The 21,046-nt window shown below is 41.5% G+C and overlaps 1 protein-coding gene across 8 annotated transcripts in view; it reads left to right on the plus strand.

Moving 5' to 3' along the window:
• The window catches only part of NIN (ninein), a 113,754-nt gene that overhangs the window by 25,682 nt on the left and 67,026 nt on the right, over positions 1–21,046 (plus strand). For all 8 annotated transcript variants that reach the window (XM_023222696.2, XM_023222699.2, XM_023222692.2 and 5 more), the window contains 2 exons: positions 1,497–1,578; positions 13,972–14,141. In XM_023222696.2, the coding sequence (XP_023078464.2) occupies positions 1,497–1,578; positions 13,972–14,141 (252 nt within the window). The remainder of the gene's footprint in view (positions 1–1,496; positions 1,579–13,971; positions 14,142–21,046) is intronic.

Below are 21,046 nucleotides of genomic sequence, written 5' to 3' on the forward strand. Positions count from 1 at the left end.
TAATGTAGCCTACCTTTCCACAGTCTTTCACCCTTTCAAGGATTGTACCTCCCTGGATCTTTAGCAGGTGCCTGGTTTTCCTTGACAGGCTTCTGCTCTGGCTCCTTAGGTTATGTAGATTTTTTTAAGTCAGTATAAAGGTAACTATGTGAGGTGATGTATATTTTAATTAGCTTGAATGTAGTAATTATTTCACATTGTATACATATGTCATGCCATCAAGTTGTACACCTTAAATATATGCAATATAATCCAATGATTTCAGTAATTCCAATCAATCAAAACTAACATAGTAGAGAAATCACATATATTTTGGGAGAATGTGGTAAATTGCAAGCAGATAAATTTTATGACATGTAAATCTCAGTGGATTCCTCTCTTGTTTTGATTTGCACAGATAACACATGATATGATTTTTTGTCCATTGTTTCAATAACTAATGAAATTTGCTGCTTTTGTAAATTTGATTTGGAAGTTTATCTGTCACCTATATTAAACCTCTGGGCAGTGTTTTGTCATGACATCCAAAGAGACCCATCCTGTAACAGTACAAATTACAAATTTACCAATTTTGCATTTACATGGGGGTTCTGTGTCAATAGGTGCCACATTATCAAACTAGAATTGTGATGAGAAGACCCAAGGTGAGATTACATACGTTTAAGTTATAGAATATCCTCGGCCATAAAGAAAATGCTTTTACCTTTTCAACAAAGTCATATCCTAGTTCTGACTATTTACTTAAATAAAACTCAGGTTCTTTCCAACTTCAGTCAAGATAACTCTATTTTTTAAGAATTCAGGAAAATACTTCTTAAGATTCTTTTATCCTTTGTGCATCTGCTATTGATTTTTGCTTATTTATGGAGTCATAGGGGTCTTGGGAAATAAATATTACATACCTTCCCCCAAGGAAGACTGTATTCAAGTCATCCTCAAAAGACAGCTTACTCCCTTCTAGAATATCTCAAGATATGGCAGCATCTTCGGGACACCATTACATTGGATCATTTGCTTGGGAAGGCTTTTCTAATGTCTAGCCTAACATCTTTCTCTTCTGGTCTTGTTCAGAAAAATAAAAGGAGCTAAGAGTTTAAAATATATCTTTTTCTGAGTTTATAAAGAGGATTTTGCTATATAGTTTTTTCCTTGGGGGTGAATACATATTGATATGAGTGTTTATGGCACTAGGTGTCAAAATGATCAGCCTATTTTCCCTTCTGTCTTTAGAGAAATGAAAAAGGCAACAAATCGGGTTCTGACTCACTTCAAGGCTGTCAGGTTGGGAAGAAAACAGTTCTGGTACCTTGTAGCTAGGTTTGCATTCTTAGAGCTGTGGAAATTACTTTAAATCTATTTTTATTTAGGCAACAAATTGGATTCTGACTCACTTCAAGGCTGTCAGGTTGGGAAGAAAACAGTTCTGGTACCTTGTAGATAGGTTTGCATTCTTAGAGCTGTGGAAATTACTTTAAATCTATTTTTATTTTTTTTAGGTACATTTTGACCAATTTAAAGAAGCATTAATACTCATCTTGTCCAGAACTCTCTCAAATGAAGAACACTTTCAAGAACCAGGTAAGGGCACTCACTCTTCTTCTCTGCATTCCCCTTTAAAAGTTATCCAGGGAAGAATCTGGGGACCTTGAAGCATGTCTGTGAAGGATTGGGGACATCTGCCTTTCACAGATTGAGCAGTTATTTTCAGTGACTTCTCTTCAATATTATCAAAAGCTTTGCAGCTGTTGAACACTAAAATGAGACTTCTCTACTACAGCAGCATAGTATTATGGAGAAAATAATTGGATTGTTTCTAGGCAATATGTCAGATGGTGTGGCAATAACTCATTCTTGGAATGAGTAGAGTGAAGCTGAATGGTAACTGCTTTCATCCTTATTTCCTTTTACATGGAAGGATACGATTTGGGGAAATTTTTTCCGAAGGTAGAAGAGTGGCCAGTGTAGAGAGAATTTTACTTAGTCGTAGTGAGTGGATAATGCTCTGCTATAGACATTATCATATTACATTATAATTCTCTGTCTCCTCCTCTCAAGTGATAATTCCTTGAGGACCATGCTGTTCATTTTTGTATTTCCAGTGCCTAGAAGAATGCTTAGCATGTAGTAAGTATTCAATGAACGTTTCAAAATAAAGGACTTAATATTGTGTTTCACTGATTTTCTTCTAAGCACCATAGGTTGTAAGACACATTGTTATTTCCTGTATCTCTAAAAACAAAAATTGTTGCCAATTGTAATGAAAAATGACATTAATTGCAAATTTTCATTTCAGAGTTTCTGGTGTGTGTGGGGGGGGATGTCTTCAAATCAATGAAATATGGTAGATGTATAAAGGGGAGTCTAAACACTGTGGAAATTTGTATTACAGTACAGTCTGGTTTTATCGAATTCATGGTTGCCAGGGCAGGGATAGGAGTTGACTACAAAGGGGCACGAAGGAATCTGGGGGACAATGAAACTTTTATATCTTGATGGTGCTAGTAGTTATAGGATTGTGTGAGTTTTTCCAACCCAGAGACTTGTGCAATAAAAGGATTAAATTTACTCTGTGTAAATTATGCCTCAATAAACTCTACTTTAAAAAAGAGAACATCAAAAATATGTCCAGTTTTGAAACTGAGGATAAATCATTAACATTTTGTCACTACAAGGAGTCATTCAGTGTGACCTATTTAGGTGAGGCACAGATGGAAACTCATTTCTCACCCTTGCTGGGTGATCTAGTTCTTCATCCTGCCCTCTGAAGTGCTCTAGATTTGTGTTGTGTGGATGGACCCTACCTTTAGCAATGTTTTAGATTCTGAATTGAGTCTCCCCCTTTTTCGGTAATGGTGACACCCCTAGCAATGTTATTCTTAACTCTGACCCTTGATAGAGCTCTTTAGAAGCCCCCAGTGAGCCTGAGGGAGGTTATTGCATTCTTGAAATTTTCCAGACAAACATTGGCGTTTCCACAGGTGACCACTGCTAGAACATGGACTTTTGTTTTTTCATGTGGTCTCATTTTATTAGTGTTTTCACTTTTTTAAGGTTGTCTGTCATGTTGATAACAATGGTGCGACATCTAGGGGGCCTGAGACATCTGGGGGGCCTGAATAGAGCTACAGTGACATCACCACCAGGGTAGATATTAGCTAACATGAGCATAGGTCATATAAGCATAAATTCAGGGTTCTGTGTGCTGATAATGTGCTTTTATGTGGATTTGGAACCAACCGTCCTGCTGCTAATCCACATGATCCTCCTGCTGCCATTTCTTCAAAACCCGTACTGTCACTGTCACCTGCCAGAAACTTATCATAATAAATATACAGATTTATAGTGACTACAGATGTGAAGAGTCCTCACCCAGAGTTGTACATTGCTGGGAGCCAAGCAGTAGGATGAGCTAGACCAAGCTTGTCCAACGCACGGCCCATGGGCTGCACGTGGCCCAGGACAGTTTTGAATGCGGCCCAACACAAATTCGTAAACTTTCTTAAAACATTATACATTTATGCATGGACCTTTATTTTTTTTTCTAGCTCATCAGCTGTCATTAGTGTTAGTGTATTTTATGTGTGGCCCAAGACAATTATTCTTCCAATGTGGCCCAGGGAAGCCAAAAGATTGGACATCCTTGAGCTAGACAATGGCTGGTTGAGCTTGGTCACAGCCAGGAAGTAAAATTTATAAATCTAGCTCCAGATGGTGGTTTCATAGTTATGTATCTGCCTCACTGCTATGCAGGCAAAGATCATAATTTGGACAAGTCTTCCAGGACGACACATGGAAGGGATTTTTCTAGTTTTGCTGTGTGCTCCATCCTTTGGGTAGGCAGTAAGTCTTCATCTCAAAACTGCCCCACGTCAGTGTAATGCAGCAGAAAAGTACTTATTGATAGCATTTCTTGTAGCATGTATGACTTCCCTAACATTTGTCCTGGCAGGATAAAATCTAGGATTGAGCCTGCGCTTTGAGACATGAGTCAGCTTTTCCTCCCACATTCCCCGCTTTGTTCCTGAGCATCTCTACTTTTTCTGTCTTTTGCCAATTTCTCCTTGGCCCCTCCAGTTGTTCGTGGGGATCATGCAATTCTTTCCACTCAGACATTCTTCCACCCACTCTAAAATGTGACTCTTAGCCAGGCATGGTGGCTCACGCCTCTAATCCCAGCACTTTGGGAAGCCGAGGCGGGCAGATCACTTGAGGTCAGGAGTTCGAGACCAGCCTGGCCAACATGATGAAACCCCATCTCTACTGAAAATACAAAAAATTAGCCAGGTGTAGTGGCAGGCACCTGTAGTACCAGCTACTCAGAAGGCTGATGCAGGAGAATTGCTTGAACCCAGGAGGCGGAGGTTGCAGTGAGCCAAAATCACACCTCTGCACTTTATCCTGGGTGACAGAGTGAGACTCCATCTCAAAAAAAAAAAAAAAAAAAGTGACTCTACCCTGCTGCAGGCAGACTGGTTTGGCTGGGCAGAGACTGAGGAAGTAGGGTCGGGATTCGAATGCAGTACATCAAGAGGCCACCTTCATTTACCTCTCCCTCTCCCTTTATGGAAGTAACTATCCCTTAAATCATAGATCATAGCATGTTTAGGGCTGGAGAGAACCCTGCCATTTCATCCATGAACAAATAGAGGCCCAAAGAGGTACGTAGCTTAATTGAAGTCTTACAGCTAGTGGCGAGAAGGGTGCTTACACTGTATCACCAAGGGATATGATTCAAGAAGGCTTTAGGTTAAGGATTTTAGCTTTCAGATGGGTGAGCCAGTCCTCAGTCAGTGCAACCTGGCCAAAAGGGTCTGACAAGTGGCCAGAGGCAGCAAGGAGGAATGCACAAAAAGCAAGTTTCACCTGATCGTTAGGGACAGGGATGCCTGTGTCCTCTGCATTATTTGGCTGGTCATGCTTAGCTCATCTTAGAAGGGACCAGGTCTGTGTTTTTGTTTTTCTATCGCCCAGGCTGGAGTGCAGTGGTGCGATCTTGGCTCACTGTAACCTCCGCCTCCCAGGTTCAAGCAATTCTGTGCCTCAGCCTCCTGGGTAGCTGGGATTACAAGTGCCCGCCACCACGCCCGGCTAATTTTTTTGTATTTTTAGTAGAGATGGGGTTTCACCATTTTGGCCACGCTGGTCTTGAACTCCTGACCTTGTGATCCACCCGCCTCGGCCTCCCAAAGTGCTGGGATTACAGGTGTGAGTCACCGCGCCCGGGCAGGTCTGTGTTATTTTTGTCTTGCCTTTTTGAAATCAATGGAGATGGCAGTCTTTGAGATAAAAGGTTACCTTTTCACTATAGAAGGAGACTGAAAATAGTAGGGGGGCCATAGTGCACAGCCTTGGAAACCAAGAGGGCCATGAATTGATATTTTATAACACCAAAGCTTTTTATAAATATCAGATATTGTACCAGACTATAATATAAAAAAGTCAGCTTGATTTAATAGAGCCACCCTTGAGTGAGGAGTTAGGAAATGCTGGTTCTCTCCCTCTAATCGGGTGATCTTATATATCATGACCTTAGTGGTCTTTGGTCACCTCATATGTGAAAGTGGTTGTGCTGAAAAAATACATAAAATCCCCTTCAGCTCCAAGATTTGATTGTGTCACCTCCTAATATCTAAATGACATTATCCATATCTGTGAAAAATGCTAGCCTTGTGTTTGTGTAAGATTTTACTTAACATTCATTGAAACTATAAAGTTCTTCTTCCTAAGGACAAATGCATAGTATATCTCATGTTTTTATAGCCTCCTAATAAAAGGCAGTTGTATATAAATTCTATAGAAACAAAGCTGTCATGGGATTTGAGAGGAGATGAAATGAAGTTATTATTTCCGTAGTCTTGAGCTCTGCCACTTGTAACTCCTCTGAGGTACAGTTTCTTTATTTTTAGAATCAGAAGATATGGACTAGATTATTTTCAGCATCTTGTTAACTCAGATATTTATAATTCTAAGACTCTTAGAGTTTTTCCCCTAAAAAGCAATTTTATAATAACAACACAGTGAAAAATATTGAAATTCAAATAAAGGCAGAAAAATGGATTGGGATGTAAGGAGTCTTTTGTAAATTCCAAACTGATTAGCATTGCCAGTGGCATAATTCTCTCATATCTATGTGTACAATTTAATTTTTAAATTGTTTTTCTGGAATAGGAGAGGGGCAACAACTTAATTATTAGCTTTTTATTCAATTTGCCGTGGCTTTGGATTATAGGATTTTTGTAATGGAAATGCTGGCAGAAGCTCCAAGCTACATGGCATCAACATGCCAGCTGGATCCTGTCTCCAGAGATTTTGTCCTCGTTTGATGCATCTTGCATTAGATTTCTGTTCTTTAGTCGATGTTAGCATAATGCAGGAAGCCCTTTCTTCCTTGATGTGATTCATTGGAAACGTCTCTTTGTTTATTTGTGGGAAAAACTCAGGTTTGAAAAAGCCAACTCATTAAAAAATAGGACCAGGCATTGTTTTGGTGCAGGTGATTGTTTTATTGTAACAGACCTTCCTAATTTCAAGGACTGCCACAATTGTAATTATTTTCTTTATATTTTGAAGAAGTGATACATACAGTTAACAGACATTTTTTCACTTACTCAGCAATTGTGACTTGAATCAGGTCTTATGGCCTGTCACTGGGCTAGCTGTTGATTTCGGTGATTGAAGAGTTGTGTTTATAACTATGTTCAGAGGCCTTGGGGTAGGCACTGAAGTCGGGCTGAAGTCCCTGATTTTAGGAGGTATTACACACAGATGGCCCAAAGGCTCATTCTGTTGTCCTCTCTTGGTTAAGTAAGTAAGAACTTAGTCCCTGTTCTCTTGGCGTCAATGAAATGCTAACAGTGAGGACCAGAAGTTTTCTCCAAGAGTTAAAAGCAAAACAGGCTGGGCACGGTGGCTCACACCTATAATCCCAGCACTTTGAGAGGCTGAGATAGGCGGATCACCTGTGGTCAGGAGTTCGAAATCAGCCTGACCAACATGGTGAAACCCCCGTCTCTACTAAAAATACAAAAATTAGCTGGACATGGTGGCAGGGGCATGCAATTCCAGCTACTCGGGAGGCTGAGGCAGGAGAATCGCTTGAACCTGCAAGGCAGAGGTTGCAGTGAGCTGAGATGGCACCACTGCACTCCAGCCTGGGGGAGGAAACGAGACGGTCTCCAAAAAAAAAAAAAAAAAAAAAAAAGACCGGGTGCAGTGGCTGACACCTGTAATCCCAGCACTTTGGGAGGTCGAGACGGGCGGATCACGAGGTCAGAAGTTCAAGACCAGCGTGACCAACATGGTGAAACCCCGTCTCTAGTAAAGAATACAAAAATTAGCAGAGAGTGGTGGTGCACACTTGTAATCCCAGCTACTCCGGAGGCTGAGGCAGGAGAATCGCTTGAACCCAGGAGGTGGAGGTTACAGTGAGCCGAGATTGCACCACTGCACTCCAGCTTAGGCAACAAGAGTGAAACTCCATTTCAAAAAAAAAAAAAGTGAACCATTACCACCACCAGTGCCAACAACAACAACGAAAGAGAATATTAGGATTGTGTTTATAATCCTGAAATTGGAAACACCCGTGCCTACTGATGTTTTGTAAAATGATAGAACCTTTCTAGGATTACATAAGATAATAGGCACCAAGAACTATAATAATGCTTTTGGCTAATCCAAGCTACTCTCAGATTTTATGCTATGCATATAATTGTAGATGTACATAAAAATGTGTGTATAAGGTTAGTCATTTAAAATAGTGAAAAAAATATATGTCGGGCATCCCTAATCCAAAAATATGAAATGCTCCAAAATCCAAAACTTTTTAAGCACCAGTGTGATACTCAAAAGAAATGCTCATTGGAGCTTTTCAGATTTCAGAGTTTGAGATTTGGGATGTTCAACTGATACACTTTAGATTTTCTAAAATCTGAAAAAGTCTGAAATCTGAAACACTTCTTTCTGATCTCAAGCCTTTCAGATAGTGGATACTTGGCCTGTATAAAGCAAGTGAAGAAATTGGACAGTGTACTCAGAGGCAAATCATGCTCTATCTATGTAATCAGTGACTAAGTAGCTATTAAACTGTGCTATGAAAGAATACTTATTTATATGGTAAATTTATTAAGGGTAAAAGGCAACTTAAAAATATGTATATGTGCAAGAAATGCTCATGTCATTTAAAATTAAATAGGACTGGTGGGAATTTTGATAATGAAACAGTTTACTTGGGAGTTGTGTCTGAGATATATGTGTGTGTGTGTGTGTGTGTGTGTGTGTGTGTGTGTGTGTATCTTGTGTGGAGTTTCCAGGAGAGAGTAGTTAGGGATGGAGGTGCTAATGCCCTTCCAAGCAGCTACCTTGGAAAGGGCTTAGTACACACAGAAGTGTGGTGAGGCTGCTTACTGGTGATGGCCCTAGAGGCAGGGAGTGCACTGGGAAGCAAAAGGAATGGCAGATCATGTCAGAAAGCTTTTGCTGATGGCTTTTTAATGTTTAACCTTTCTTGGCCTCCTCTTCTCCCTTCCCATCCTTGAGACATTCCCCTCCCCACTCCCTTGTTTCCTCCACTCCAGCTCACCTCTCCCCTCCTCCTCCTCAGTCTCCTACTCCACCCTTTCCCTTCCTGGTGGTCCTCCCACATCTATATCTCTCGCTCCCCTTCGCTACCCCTCCATAGGCCTCTAGGTCCCTATTATCTCCTGTTTCCCTACCCACTTCTTTCCCTCTCTTGGTCTCAGTCTCTGTCTCATTCTCTCTCCATATCTGTCTCTCTCTGTCAGTCTCCACTGGTCTCTGTCTTTATTTTTCTTGGTTTTAGTCTTGCCTTGGATTCTCTTCCCTTCTCTTATTTAGAATCAGGCGTGGGTTTGCGTTTTCACTGTGTAATCCCTGTGTGATGGTGCATTCAGCAAAGGCAAGGAGGCGGGATGCAGAATGGGGCTGGGTGAGGCTCATTTGCCTGCATGACTGCCTTTTCCCAAGAAAGCTTCTTGGGGATGCTGTCCTGGAGGTTTGCGCATGCTTTATTTTTTACCTTTCCTTTTCAAACGATTTCAGCACTCCTGTGAGCTCAGCAGCAATGTAACATGAACATGGGCCTCCTGTGCTGAGGTTCTTTGGATGGGGGTGGTGTCTCTGGGAATGATTTCCCAGCCTCACTAAATGGGTCAGGAAGGGACATAGAAAGCAAAGTCCTATGCAAGCAATTCCAGAATGAGAATACCAGCACCCTAAGGACAGGGTTTTCTTCTTCAACCTTGGAAATGGCCTCAGGCCATTTTGGGAACAGGGAATTTTTTTATTCCAAAAAAATGATAAAATATCCATCTTATTCCTCAACAGTGACAACATAATGTTTTGCCTATGGCAGGTGTTTGGTAAATACGCTTATGCGTTAAACGAATCTACCTAACACTGGGGAGCATGTTTGAAAAATCTCCTTTAACTTCCCGGAAGCAGCTATGGCTGCCACTTCATTCCAGGTCCTGAGCTTGTGTTTTTTTGCAAAGAAAGCATTCAATTGGATATCTAGTGTTCAGGTTTTGCATAATGATTTTAGCTTCCCTTAGCTCCTCATTGCTTTGGCTTTGGCCGTTCATGCAGTGGTTTCAGGAGAGCTGAGCATTTTAAGCAGTGACCTGTATCACATCTGATGCAGATGTGGTGATCTGATGCAGTGGTCAGTTTTAGGGGAGAGCTTTAAAAAGTGTACTCTGTGTTGCTTGAAACCTGGAGTAGGGGAGGCTGTGTTTCTCCCCTCCACACTGCTAGTGGGAAAGGAATTGGGCGAGGAATGAGGCGGCTGTTGGTTATTTCCCCTGGCTGCAGCTGGCTTATCTACTCAGAGTGGTCATTTTCCCTGACACCGCATTTTAACTTTCTTTTTATTATGAGTGCAAGACCTCTGGTCAAGCATCATACATGTGCATGGTGGTTTATCCTGATTTGGAAGGGGAACATTATCACAGCTCTGGAGTTTCTCTTCTTGGGACAGATGATATGTGAAATAACAAATGTGGCATGTGAGCATCCCAATTGTCGTTTCTGAGGGCAGAAAGAATAGTATTTTCTTCATCTTTTTAACTTCTGGATCAGATGTTTTTCCTACGTGCTCTGTAGAAACTGTGACTCACTTCCACATTACTCCAGCAGAGGATTGAAACAAGGTTTCTCTATTGTCCCCTGCTCGTAACCAAACATTTGGTTTATGGAATAAAACCTAGACCATTAAACTAGGTCAGGTTGGACTGCCTCAAAGCCACCTTCTTCTGATTGGTGTGTCTCATAATAAGCTTTCCAGGGATGGGGTCTGAGACAGCTCTAGGCAAGCCGGGCTTGTCTGCTTTCCTTTGAAGCCCATTTTAATTTTTGTAGTGGTGCCAAGTAGGAGAAATGGAAAATGGGAAAGAAGGAAAAATGGCTCAGAATTTTGACAGTCCAGGGAGAATCGTAAATATACTTTTAAGGAACTCAAACACTGAAACACTGAAAGCATGGCCGTCCTTTATACTTTGTTTTGGTAGCATTTCTTTTTGTTTTGTTTTGTTTCTGTTTTTGAGGTGGAGTCTCGCCCTGTTGCCCAGGCTGGAGTGCAGTGGCACAATCTCAGCTCACTGCAGCCTCTGCCTCCTAGGTTCAACCGATTCTCCTGCCTCAGCCTCCCAAATATCTGGGACTACAGGCACAAGCCACCACACCTGGCTAATTTTTGTATTTTTAGTAGAGTCGGAGTTTCACCATGTTGGCCAGGCATTTCATGACCATTCTTGGAGGTGGTGATTGGAGCAGTTACTCTCACCTGTGTTAAAGGAAGCTCTGTGATGTCGATAATTTCATTTCTTAATAAACCAAAAGCCTCCATATTATCTGACATAGGTAAGATTGTTCCAGAATGACACCCTGAAAAATAAAGGTTCCATCTGGATGTGCTCATAAAGTAAGTAAACTTAGCCCCAGGGTTGCAGTTTTGGATCTCTTCCATTAGGCATGGTCAGAAAGGCTCAAGGCATTCTTTAACTTGAGTGGGTAAGCGTGTCTTAGAGTCCGCATGGTTCCGTGAACGGTTGCTTTTCAGTTCAAAATCTCTGGTTGAGATTGATAAGGAGAAACATAGTGTTTTCAATGCTTAACCCAGGAAGGGCTGTTGACCATGAATGTTCTCTCTGGACATCCTTACCTTTGCCATCCCTGTTCCCTTCGTATCATGTTAAGTGCAATGAGGTGGATGCTCTAAATGGGAGAGGGATGTGTGAGTGTATCATTCTAAGAGGTGACTATTTTTAAATGGTGTGATTAATCCACTTCGTTATTGGTCACACGTGTGGTGATGAGAAAACTTTAACCCATTTTTCTTTGTATGTGCTAATGTCTTTATTCCAGAAAGGTTACACAGTTCAGTAGATGTCTCTAGAAATTGACTTTATCATGTTTGTATATTCTATGAAGGATATTAACCTAAAGTTTGCTCAAATTGGTTATTATAAAATAAGATAATGAAATAAACGTTTTAATGCCTGGCAATGCAAAAATAAATGAGTAAATAAGCCAAAACTCCACAGGGTCCCTGCTAGCTCACAATCTATTACCTTTTATTGCTTAGCGAAAGAGCTGTTTTGAATCCACCACTGCATCTACACTATGCACTACATGGGGTAGTGAATAGTAAACAACTAGGGAACCATTTCATCCACTGGTAGGTTTGGGATTAGATCACAATGGATTTTTAAAAGATAGTTGTGTTGTCCCACTGCTTTTTTTTTTTTTTTTTTTTTACCGCTGATTAAGTGCAGCATGCAATAAGAGCTCCTTCCCCACTTCCATCCCCAGGATACGACTTTGTTCTTACACTGGGAAAATACCGTGGTTCATTATCCAAGGTTCTAAGTGTTTCTTTTAATCTTTTCCAAACCCTGTGGTCACTAATGGTGTATCTTGTCTGCCACCAAAATTTAAGAATAGGTAATAAATTAAGGATGGTTCTGCATTGCCTCTTATCTGACTAGCATCTGTGGGTGTCAGCTGCCAACAAGTAGCTCGGGTGTCTGGGCCGCTCCTGAATGGTCACAAGCTGACACACTGTCTTCTGATAAAAGGTACCTTCAAATATGCATGCAATTTTCAGTATAAATTTTGTATGCTTAAACACTTCCTGTAAGAGAATCACTCGACCTAATAAAATGACTTGACTGGGACTTTTTTAAAGCTGGATATAAATATCACTGGAAATGGTATGGCTAGCATAAATACTTCACTCTGAGCTTTGCTGAGCATTTTCAGGATGTGTCTGGCCACATTTGTGAAGTTAGTGAAATCTGAGCTTGTCCCAGCGGAAGGACATGGCGGGGAGGTGGTTAGTCAAAGAGGGTCGCCAGTCCTTCCTGGGAAACTGTCAAGTAATGGCTGAACCCCAACATGGTTTCAATGGTGGTAAAGGAACAGTCGTTCTTTTAGTTCTTATCTAATCAACTATTGTCGTTTTTATAATATGTGTACATCATCTCATTTAAAAGTCTACATGTCGGCCGGGCGTGGTGGCTCAACCCTGTAATCCCAGCACTTTGGGAGGCCGAGACGGGCGGATCACGAGGTCAGGAGATCGAGACCATCCTGGCTAACACGGTGAAACCCCGTCTCTACTAAAAAATAGAAAAAACTAGCCGGGCGAGGTGGCGGGCGCCTGTAGTCCCAGCTACTTGGGAGACTGAGGCAGGAGAATGGCGTAAACCCGGGAGGCGGACCTTGCAATGAGCTGAGATCCGGCCACTGCACTCCAGCCTGGGCACAGAGCAAGACTCCGTCTCAAAAAAAAAAAAAAAAAGTCTACATGTCTGAGTTCAGACATACCTTGCTAAGACTCATGTTCAAACAGAATACATATCTGTTCTCGAGAGAGTATGTCTGTGTGGACAGTCAGACAACAGAAATCAAAGCATTGCCATCTTTTGTATTTTAATGAAACATTTTATTCTAATGCTGTACAAGGTGCTAAAAAAATCTATATCCGAGATAACATTTGAATAGAGTGAAGTATTTATTTTATTGCTTTAAAGCTCCAATTGTGGAAAAAGCTTAGCCTGTAGTTGTGGCGGTGGAGGTGGTGGTGGTGGTGGAGGTGATGGCAGTGGTGATCCAGCAGTGGTGGCGATGGTGACAGGGAAGGTGGTGAATGTTGAACTTGAGACATGTGATGTCAAAATGCTGAAGTCCTTCTTTAAGGTCAAGAGATGACTCTCTCCTCATGCACATTCCTTTTTATTTTGTATAACACCGATGCTTACAAAGAGATAAAACAATACAGTTGTTTTTTTTTTTTTAACTGTGGTTTCACATTTGCTATTTTATTTCACTGCTTTTAATTTTACAATGAGATCTTGATGCCAGGTTTCATATAAGTAACTAGCTGTCATTAATTACTTAGAATGTGCTGTGTCCGTTTCTTTGTTCTGTCATCCTGCTTGTTTGATAGATCAGAGAGTGGAATGGTTAACAGCGGAATCACTAAGGTAAGGGAGGGTGTTTCAGACTAATTGATGTGGATACTAAGTTTACAGTGCTGATATGGTGTCCGTTGTGTTACCATTTTCTAAGACTTCCTCCAAGGTGACTCTTTGTTAATATGATGTCTCCCCACCCTGCTGGAAAACCCAGCTTAATAAACAGAAGAACAAATGTGACCCCTCACCTTTTCCTGACCTTAATCCTCTACTATTAAGTCAGATCCCTTGCTGCCCACTGTTGGATGGCTCCCATCATGTGCAGATATATACTCATGGTCCCATAAATCATTCAGAATTAGAAGGCGTGTTCTGCATCTGACCTGATGGTTCATATACACCCACAGCCACCACAACTAGCAAACAGTGGTGGTCTATTTTAAGGCTGGTATAAGAGGCTGTGTCCGATGGCTGTGAGTAGCAGCTAAGAACTGAGATTCTGATGTCATGTGGCCTCAACTCTTGTCTCCTCACTCAGACTGCTCACTAGAAGCTCAGCCCAAATATGTTAGAGGTGGGAAGCGTTATGGACGAAGGTCCTTGCCCGAATTCCAAGAGTCCGTGGAGGAGTTTGCCGAAGTGACAGTGATTGAGCCACTGGATGAAGAAGCACGGCCTTCACACATCCCAGCCAGTGACTGCAGTGAGGTAAGGAGTTGGGCGTGCACGTTCATCTGGATCACGAGCCCCACGTCAGTGTAGGACAGAGACAGGAGAGCTGAGGGGGTTGATGACACAATGTGGGCTTTTCTCAGTTACCAACTCCTTGCTAATCTTATTACTTGCCTTTTGGACACACATAATGTTTCTATGTTTTGAATGTTTTTACCTCGTTTCAGCTTTTGGAGAGCTGACATTTCTGTGCATGCGTCATGTATACATTTAGAGTTCAGGTATGTCCACATCATCTGGGGTCTCCCACTTCTAGTTCTTGAATATCTCTCTCCTCTATAGCATGATCATTTTTAGCTATTTAAAAGGTGAACCAGCTCCTCCCCTACCCTTGCCCCAAACTATAAAACAGCATCTATAGCAGGAAATGAAAGCAATGTGTTCAGGCATTTTGAGAGCCTGCATCTTATCTTTCGTAGTGTGATAAAGCAGCTCGAACACTTGGTTTCTGCTTCAAGATACTGAGCCAGGGGTGCTTTCCAGTGCCCAGCAGTTGCCATGGTTCTTCCTGCTGCTTTCCTTGCACCCAGGCCTGTCTCGTTCTCCAGCATGCAGAGAGTTGTCAGCCTCCCTCATTCCCCATCTTTTCATTTTGCATATTGCCATAATCTACCAATAAAGGAGGTTCAGTAACATTTTCTTTATTCTTTCTTTATGGCTCATTTACCAGCATCCCATTTATAGAACGTGATTGAAAATGCCATGCTGAGCAAGCTGTAAATATTTCTTGCAAATACCAGCTCAGACTGGGGCTGCAGATATTTCAGATACTAATATAAATTGGAAAAGATACAAAGCACCTTCACTTTCTGAAAGTGGTCTGTAGATTGTCAGTGGATTCTGTGTGTGTATGTGTGTGTGTATGTGTGTGTGTGTTTGTGCACGCACACCTGTGTGTTCATTGCAGTCTAACATCCATGTTCAGCTTACTGAAATCTACAGAAAGCTTGCTCCCAACAATGGCCCCAGCAATCAGACATCCGGTGTCCTCCTCAACTTTCCAGAATACCCCAAAATCCAAAAGTAACTAAAAAGAGTCCAAGTGTTGAGCCCAAATGTTGGCAAAAAATATGGATATTTGTAAGGACACATGACCAGTCTGCTGATCAGAGGTCTGCATCATTTTTTTAAAAAACAAATGACACTTGTCCTTCACTATAAGTGAAGCATCAGTGGCAGAAATGTTATTGAGAAGAGAGGGAGAAAAGCAACTAGAAGAGAGAAGAGGGAAAAAAAAGCCCACAAAAGTGGTATAAGAGTAGTGTGGATGAGAAGTGACAGCTGAAAATAAAAAAAGCCAAAAGCAGTAAAAGCTGAGAACAGTTTCAGGAGTACTTCTGCTTTCTTGGGTCTCTTTGCAAATTGAGATGGGGTCTTTCCCCAGTAAAACACATATACTCATACGCACAAAAATTTTACATATATAATCTCAGGGATGCAAGTAATTTACATACTTCAGTTAGTACAGCATTCATAATCATTTTCTTATTGTCAGGAAAGGTATCATAAAGTCTGTTCTATAACCCTGAGTGGTGTGGAATGTACATCTTTATGAAAAAAAATGGTTCAAATGTCTCAGTCCTTTGGGGGTAGATTCTTGTTATTTGGAAAACACTTTCAAGTTTAATATCTCATTTCCCCAACTATTTCAGTCCCCAAGGTATTATTATTTGGTACTAAGAAAGTAAATGCTTACTTATTTTTTGACATGAGTTTCTAGTCCTCATCTAGGAATACCCAGAAAGCTGTTGGGCAGAGCTGACTTTGTTGCTGGCAACATATTTCTTATATCCTTGTTATATGTTATCTACTGGTGCCCAGGGAGATTTACTATTTTTAAAGTGAGACTTTGGTTTCATGTATAAATAAAGATAAGAGTTGAGGTCTGAGCCTGGGCAAAATCTTGTGGCTTATGTCTCAGTTAAAGGGTATTTTGGGACAATCATGTCACCCTTGATGTACTTACAACTTCCCTTAACTCCTCCAGAAACCTCTTAGATATGACCTCTTGATGCTCTATACACAGAAGCTGTAGCGTTCACCACCCTCCATCAACAGAACTGCAAATAGAGGCCTGGACCTGGTCATTTCTCTGGATTTCTGTTCTCAGCAAGGACTCCTACTGACTCAACTTTGCTATTCTGTTATATCCCACACCAGAGCAATGCCTGTAGGAATACAAGATAATACCTTTGTACCACACCTTTTTTTGTTACCAAAAGTAGACTCAAACCAAAGCCCATCTAACTGCTTTCTTGCCTAAAAATAAAGTGTTTTGTAAGCTGAATTGTGCCTGTCAGTTTTCAAATCACTTCATCTCTTTAAAAAATTAAGTTTCAGTGCTAGGCATGGTGGCTCATGCCTACCAGCACTTTGGGAGGCTGAAGCAGGAGGATCACTTGAGCCCAGGAGTTCAAGACCAGCCTGGGCAACATAAAGAAATCTTGTATCTACGAAACTTAAAAAAGTTAGCTGAGCATGGTGGTGCATGCCCTTTGGTCCCAGCTACTGGGGAGGCTGAGGTGGAAGGATCGCTTGAACCCGGGAGACAGAGGTTGCAGTGAGCCGAGATCATGCCACTGCACTCCAGCCTGAGTGACAGAGCAAGACCCCGTCTCAAAAAAAAAAAAAGTTAATAGCTTCACACAAGACATTTTCGATGTTCCTGTTGGCAGTTAAAAGGGCAAAGCCCAGCTTTGCACAGCAGCTATGGCTATGGGTCACACTCGCTGCCTTCACTGCCGTGTATGCAGGAATCTTGTGGTACAGCCTTGTCAATGCGTCAGTCTTGCTACTTACTATTATGTCAAGACAGCATTCCTGTTTCTGGCCACTTTCCATATTAGGCTTAGCAGTTGAGGGCCATTCTGTTGGCCTTCAGAAGTTCATGCAATGGGCAGCACAAGCTTGCTCTAGAAACCTCTGTTCCTTCTACAGAAGCTGTGCAGGTCTCTTAGGTGACCCAGTGATCTTTCCTGTTCTAGAGTGGCCCCCAGCTGCAGAGCATAGGGAGGAAAAAAATTCTCAATGATGTGTGGAATCGATTTCCTCCTCTTATAATGAGTTCTGAATCTGACAGTTCTTGTTTTTGTTTTGTTTTGTTTTGTTTTTTTCTTGAGATGGAGTCTCACTCTGTTGCCCAGGCTGGAGTGCAGTGGCATAATCTCGGCTCACTGCAACCTCCGCCTCCTAGGTTCAAGCAATTCTCCGCCTCAGCCTCCCTAGTAGCTGGGGTTACAGGCACGTGCCACCATGCCTGGCTAATTTTTGTATTTGTAGTAGGGACGGGGTTTCACCATCTTGGCCAGGCTGGTCTTGAACTCCTGACCTCATGATCCACCTGCCTCAGCCTCCCAAAGTGCTGGGATTATAGGTGTGAGCCACCGCGCCCGGCCTCTGACAGTTCTTTATTTTACTACTGGCTGCTTTTTTCTCCTTTTTGGTTACTGAAAGCCCTTCTGTCTCCTCTCTTTGAGGATGTTGGGAATTTGGGCTCCCAACTTGGGCTCATATCTTGGGGCTACTGGGCAATGTGGAAGGAGGGACTGGGGTCGAGTCTCCTCTGATGTGACTATTTCATAAGGAGTAATAAGATGGGGAGTTGGAGCCAGGCCTTCTTTGTTTTGATTGCAATTTTCCTTTGACTTCAGGATCCCAGCTTAGGGAAAGGAGGGATTCTCAGCTCACTTTTGGACTTCAGTTTCCCCTGCTCTCAGACATGCCTCATTTTTCCTAAAATGACTTTTTCTGTTTGTGATGAAGACAATAAAAGGGCCTAAACCCATCATCCGAAGTTAAAGAGAGGGAAATCTGACTGTTGCTACTCAAGAGAAGACAAATTTTAGCTCTAGGTTGCATCAAAGAATAATTTTATTTTTCTGAGGATTGTGGAGGGGTGGGCAGTGGAATGGAACAGTGTCACAATTCCTGTAAAAACTGTCCCCAAGGGCTGGCTTCCTTCTAGGAACTCATCCTAAAGGGATTAGTGAGCAGACAGTCATCTGAAAAGATAAAATAATAGTTTCTCCTTTTTTGCCATCTAAGGTGATTTCATAGTACGGGAGGTTGCTACAGGTCAGCCAGAATTCCTTCCCAGGCTCTTGGGTTAGTGGTTCACCATATTTTCTCTGCGTCCTTATTTGGAGGGCCTTCTCCTATTGCCCATAAGCATAATCCAAATTACGGGTCATCCTCAGTGATTACTGAGAATCATTCACTGGAGTCTACTTACAACTCCACCCTTCATCTCCCACTCAAGAAAACATCTAGAAATACAGGCATGTGAGAGGGAGGCTATTATAGAGATTGCTTTGAAGCAACTAAGTTTATATTTAATGTAAGTCCACTGTGAAGCTTCAGGCTTCATTACTTACAAGGGACTTGGAGCTCATCTGGTGCCTATTCAGAGTGCCCACTGTGATGTGGTGGCACGGGTGGGAGAGCCCATGTTGGCACTAGGGGGTAGCAAATGTTCTGCCACCTTGGCCTCCTCTCCTGAGTGGAATGTATGAAAATAAATCTTGTTACGAGTTGCTTTTGATCATGTTTTACTTTTGTTTTAGTTTGTATATGTTAAAGCCCCAACATAAATTGTAAACATTTTAGTAGTTTCCATCCCTTCCTCCACCCCATGCTTCTATCAGGCACTTTGATTCTTTGCTGCTGAAACAGAAAATATATAACCTAGCTATTAAGCGTGTCTCTTCTACCAAGTTTAGTTTACAAGGCAATAAAGCTACTCTGTAGGGAAAGGCTGCTGTAACCTAGCCAGATTTTCAGCACTAAAATACGCATTTCAGAATTTCATTTGGAAATCCCGAAGCAGAATGTGCTAATTCATAAGTGACAGGTAGGTCCCACCATCAGGCTACCATGAGGGTTCGACTTCCAATTTCACGTGTTTATCTGGCAAATGGATCCCTTGGGAGTCTGACCTCTCATCTTGGGTGATATTGAAAAGAAAGTGGTGATTTGTCTTTTTTTATAGGATCATTTTCGCTCAAGTCAATTCAGTTGGCCATTTCTATTCTGAATTAATCCAGACTAACAAAGGGTACCTTCTTGATTCCAACCTACGGTGTGATTAATGAGAAGATTTTGGTTGTCACTGTTTTTGCTTGACTTCGTTAAGAAACAAGTGAGAGTCAGAAGAGTACATTTTTTGCCTTGTGTATTAATAGCTACTGAACTATCCTTGAATTTTATGCTCATGTTTCTTCTCAGGGTAGGTGGAAAGGGAAACAAAACTAAACTAAACTAATTCTCAATTCTGTTCTCGATTACTCAGACCTAGTAGAAAAGGTTGTGCAATTAATACAATTGGGGCAGGGCCACTTTGCTTTCTGCCCTGGTTGAAAACAGGGTACACCTTGTTAACTGTCTTCCTCCACAGGGAATAAATCGGGTCTAGTAAGATTCTTATCAACAGCAAGGGTGTTATACAGTCATTTTTCTAACTGTAGACAATAGTAGTGTAAGCCAAAACCATTGGCTTGCACAGTGTGGTTTAAGTGAGGGCCTGAGAGAAAAGTTAAAGCTGATTACTGCACTACAAGCAAATCCAGTCTTTGTGTTGGGACTGTGAGGGTAGGAGGATGGGGAGGTGGTTGTTAAAAAGCTTAAAAAAAGACAAACTGATTTTACTACCCTACATAAAATGAAACTTCTTCAAGAAGTGTGAAACTGACTTATCTTTTCCCTTATGTTCATTTTCATGTATGCATAACTTTGCAGTTTATGAATTATTCATTTACATCGTACAGAGTCAATATTTAATTCTGGAGTAAACTTAATAACCAAGAGAAGTTCTGCTAAGATCTTTTGTAGCTGAAATGCACCTATTTTCCTATTACTCCCTTGTTAAATTTTCTGTTCCGGTCTTTGACAAAGCAAGCAGTTTTATTGCTGATGCCATTTATTCTACCAAAGGCTATGATGTCTTCAGGATAGACTTTTTTTTTTTTTTTTTTTTTAATGGAATTCCAGTCTTTTCCTTCATTGTCTTAAGTCTTATCAGATCATATGGCTATTCCCAGAGATGAAACATTCATTCAAGATGCAATTGTAGATCATTTGAAAGTGATAGAAAGAAGCCCCTTCAAAGCTTATAAAATGTCTTTTTTTCTGACACATACTTTTAGGCTTTGGTGTCCTGGTAAGCCTTCCTGACTTGATCCCGGCGGCAATTCTCTTGGAGACCAGACCGCACCCCCACCTCCTTCCAGATCAAAAATTTCTAATATTTATTTTCTAACTAGAAACTAAAATAGGCAAGAAATCAAGAATTAATTTTCATGATGACAGTAACATTTTCTGTCCTACCTATCATTAACTATTTTCCAACAGAAAAGTAGTATTCGTTACTTACTGAGCAACTCTGAGGAGCAGGAAAGATATTTTTTTAATCTCTTTCCTTTAAGGACTTTAAAATCCAGTGAACCAAAACTAGTCCCCATCCTTGCTTGGTAGGAGAAGAGGCTTAAGGCCCAAACTCTTAAATTCAGCATTTCCTTGAACCAGTGGTACCAAAGGCCTTTTAGCCTTCAGTGTGGCAGGACTCATCTAAATGTGTGTGAATTTATAATAGGACTCATCTAAATGTATGTGCATTTAAAAATCGTATTAATTCCTGTTATCCCCTGCATGCACTTGTAGCAGTTAATTGCCTTAAAAGATAAAGGCACTGATTTGCATTCTGGTCGTGACAACCCTGGCCTTAGGAGCTTGTCCCGGAGTTCAGAATGGAGAGATTGGGAGCTGGGCTGTCAGGCTCTCCACTGCCTTTGCCTTCAAAGGTGGCATAGTGGAAAATGAACCAGAGTCCCAGGAAGTGTGTCCCTGCAGAAACAATAGCCAGCCCTGCCAGGCGCACTCAGCTTCCA

This window comes from Piliocolobus tephrosceles, chromosome 6, assembly GCF_002776525.5.
Source record: "Piliocolobus tephrosceles isolate RC106 chromosome 6, ASM277652v3, whole genome shotgun sequence".
Lineage (NCBI taxonomy): Eukaryota > Metazoa > Chordata > Mammalia > Primates > Cercopithecidae > Piliocolobus > Piliocolobus tephrosceles.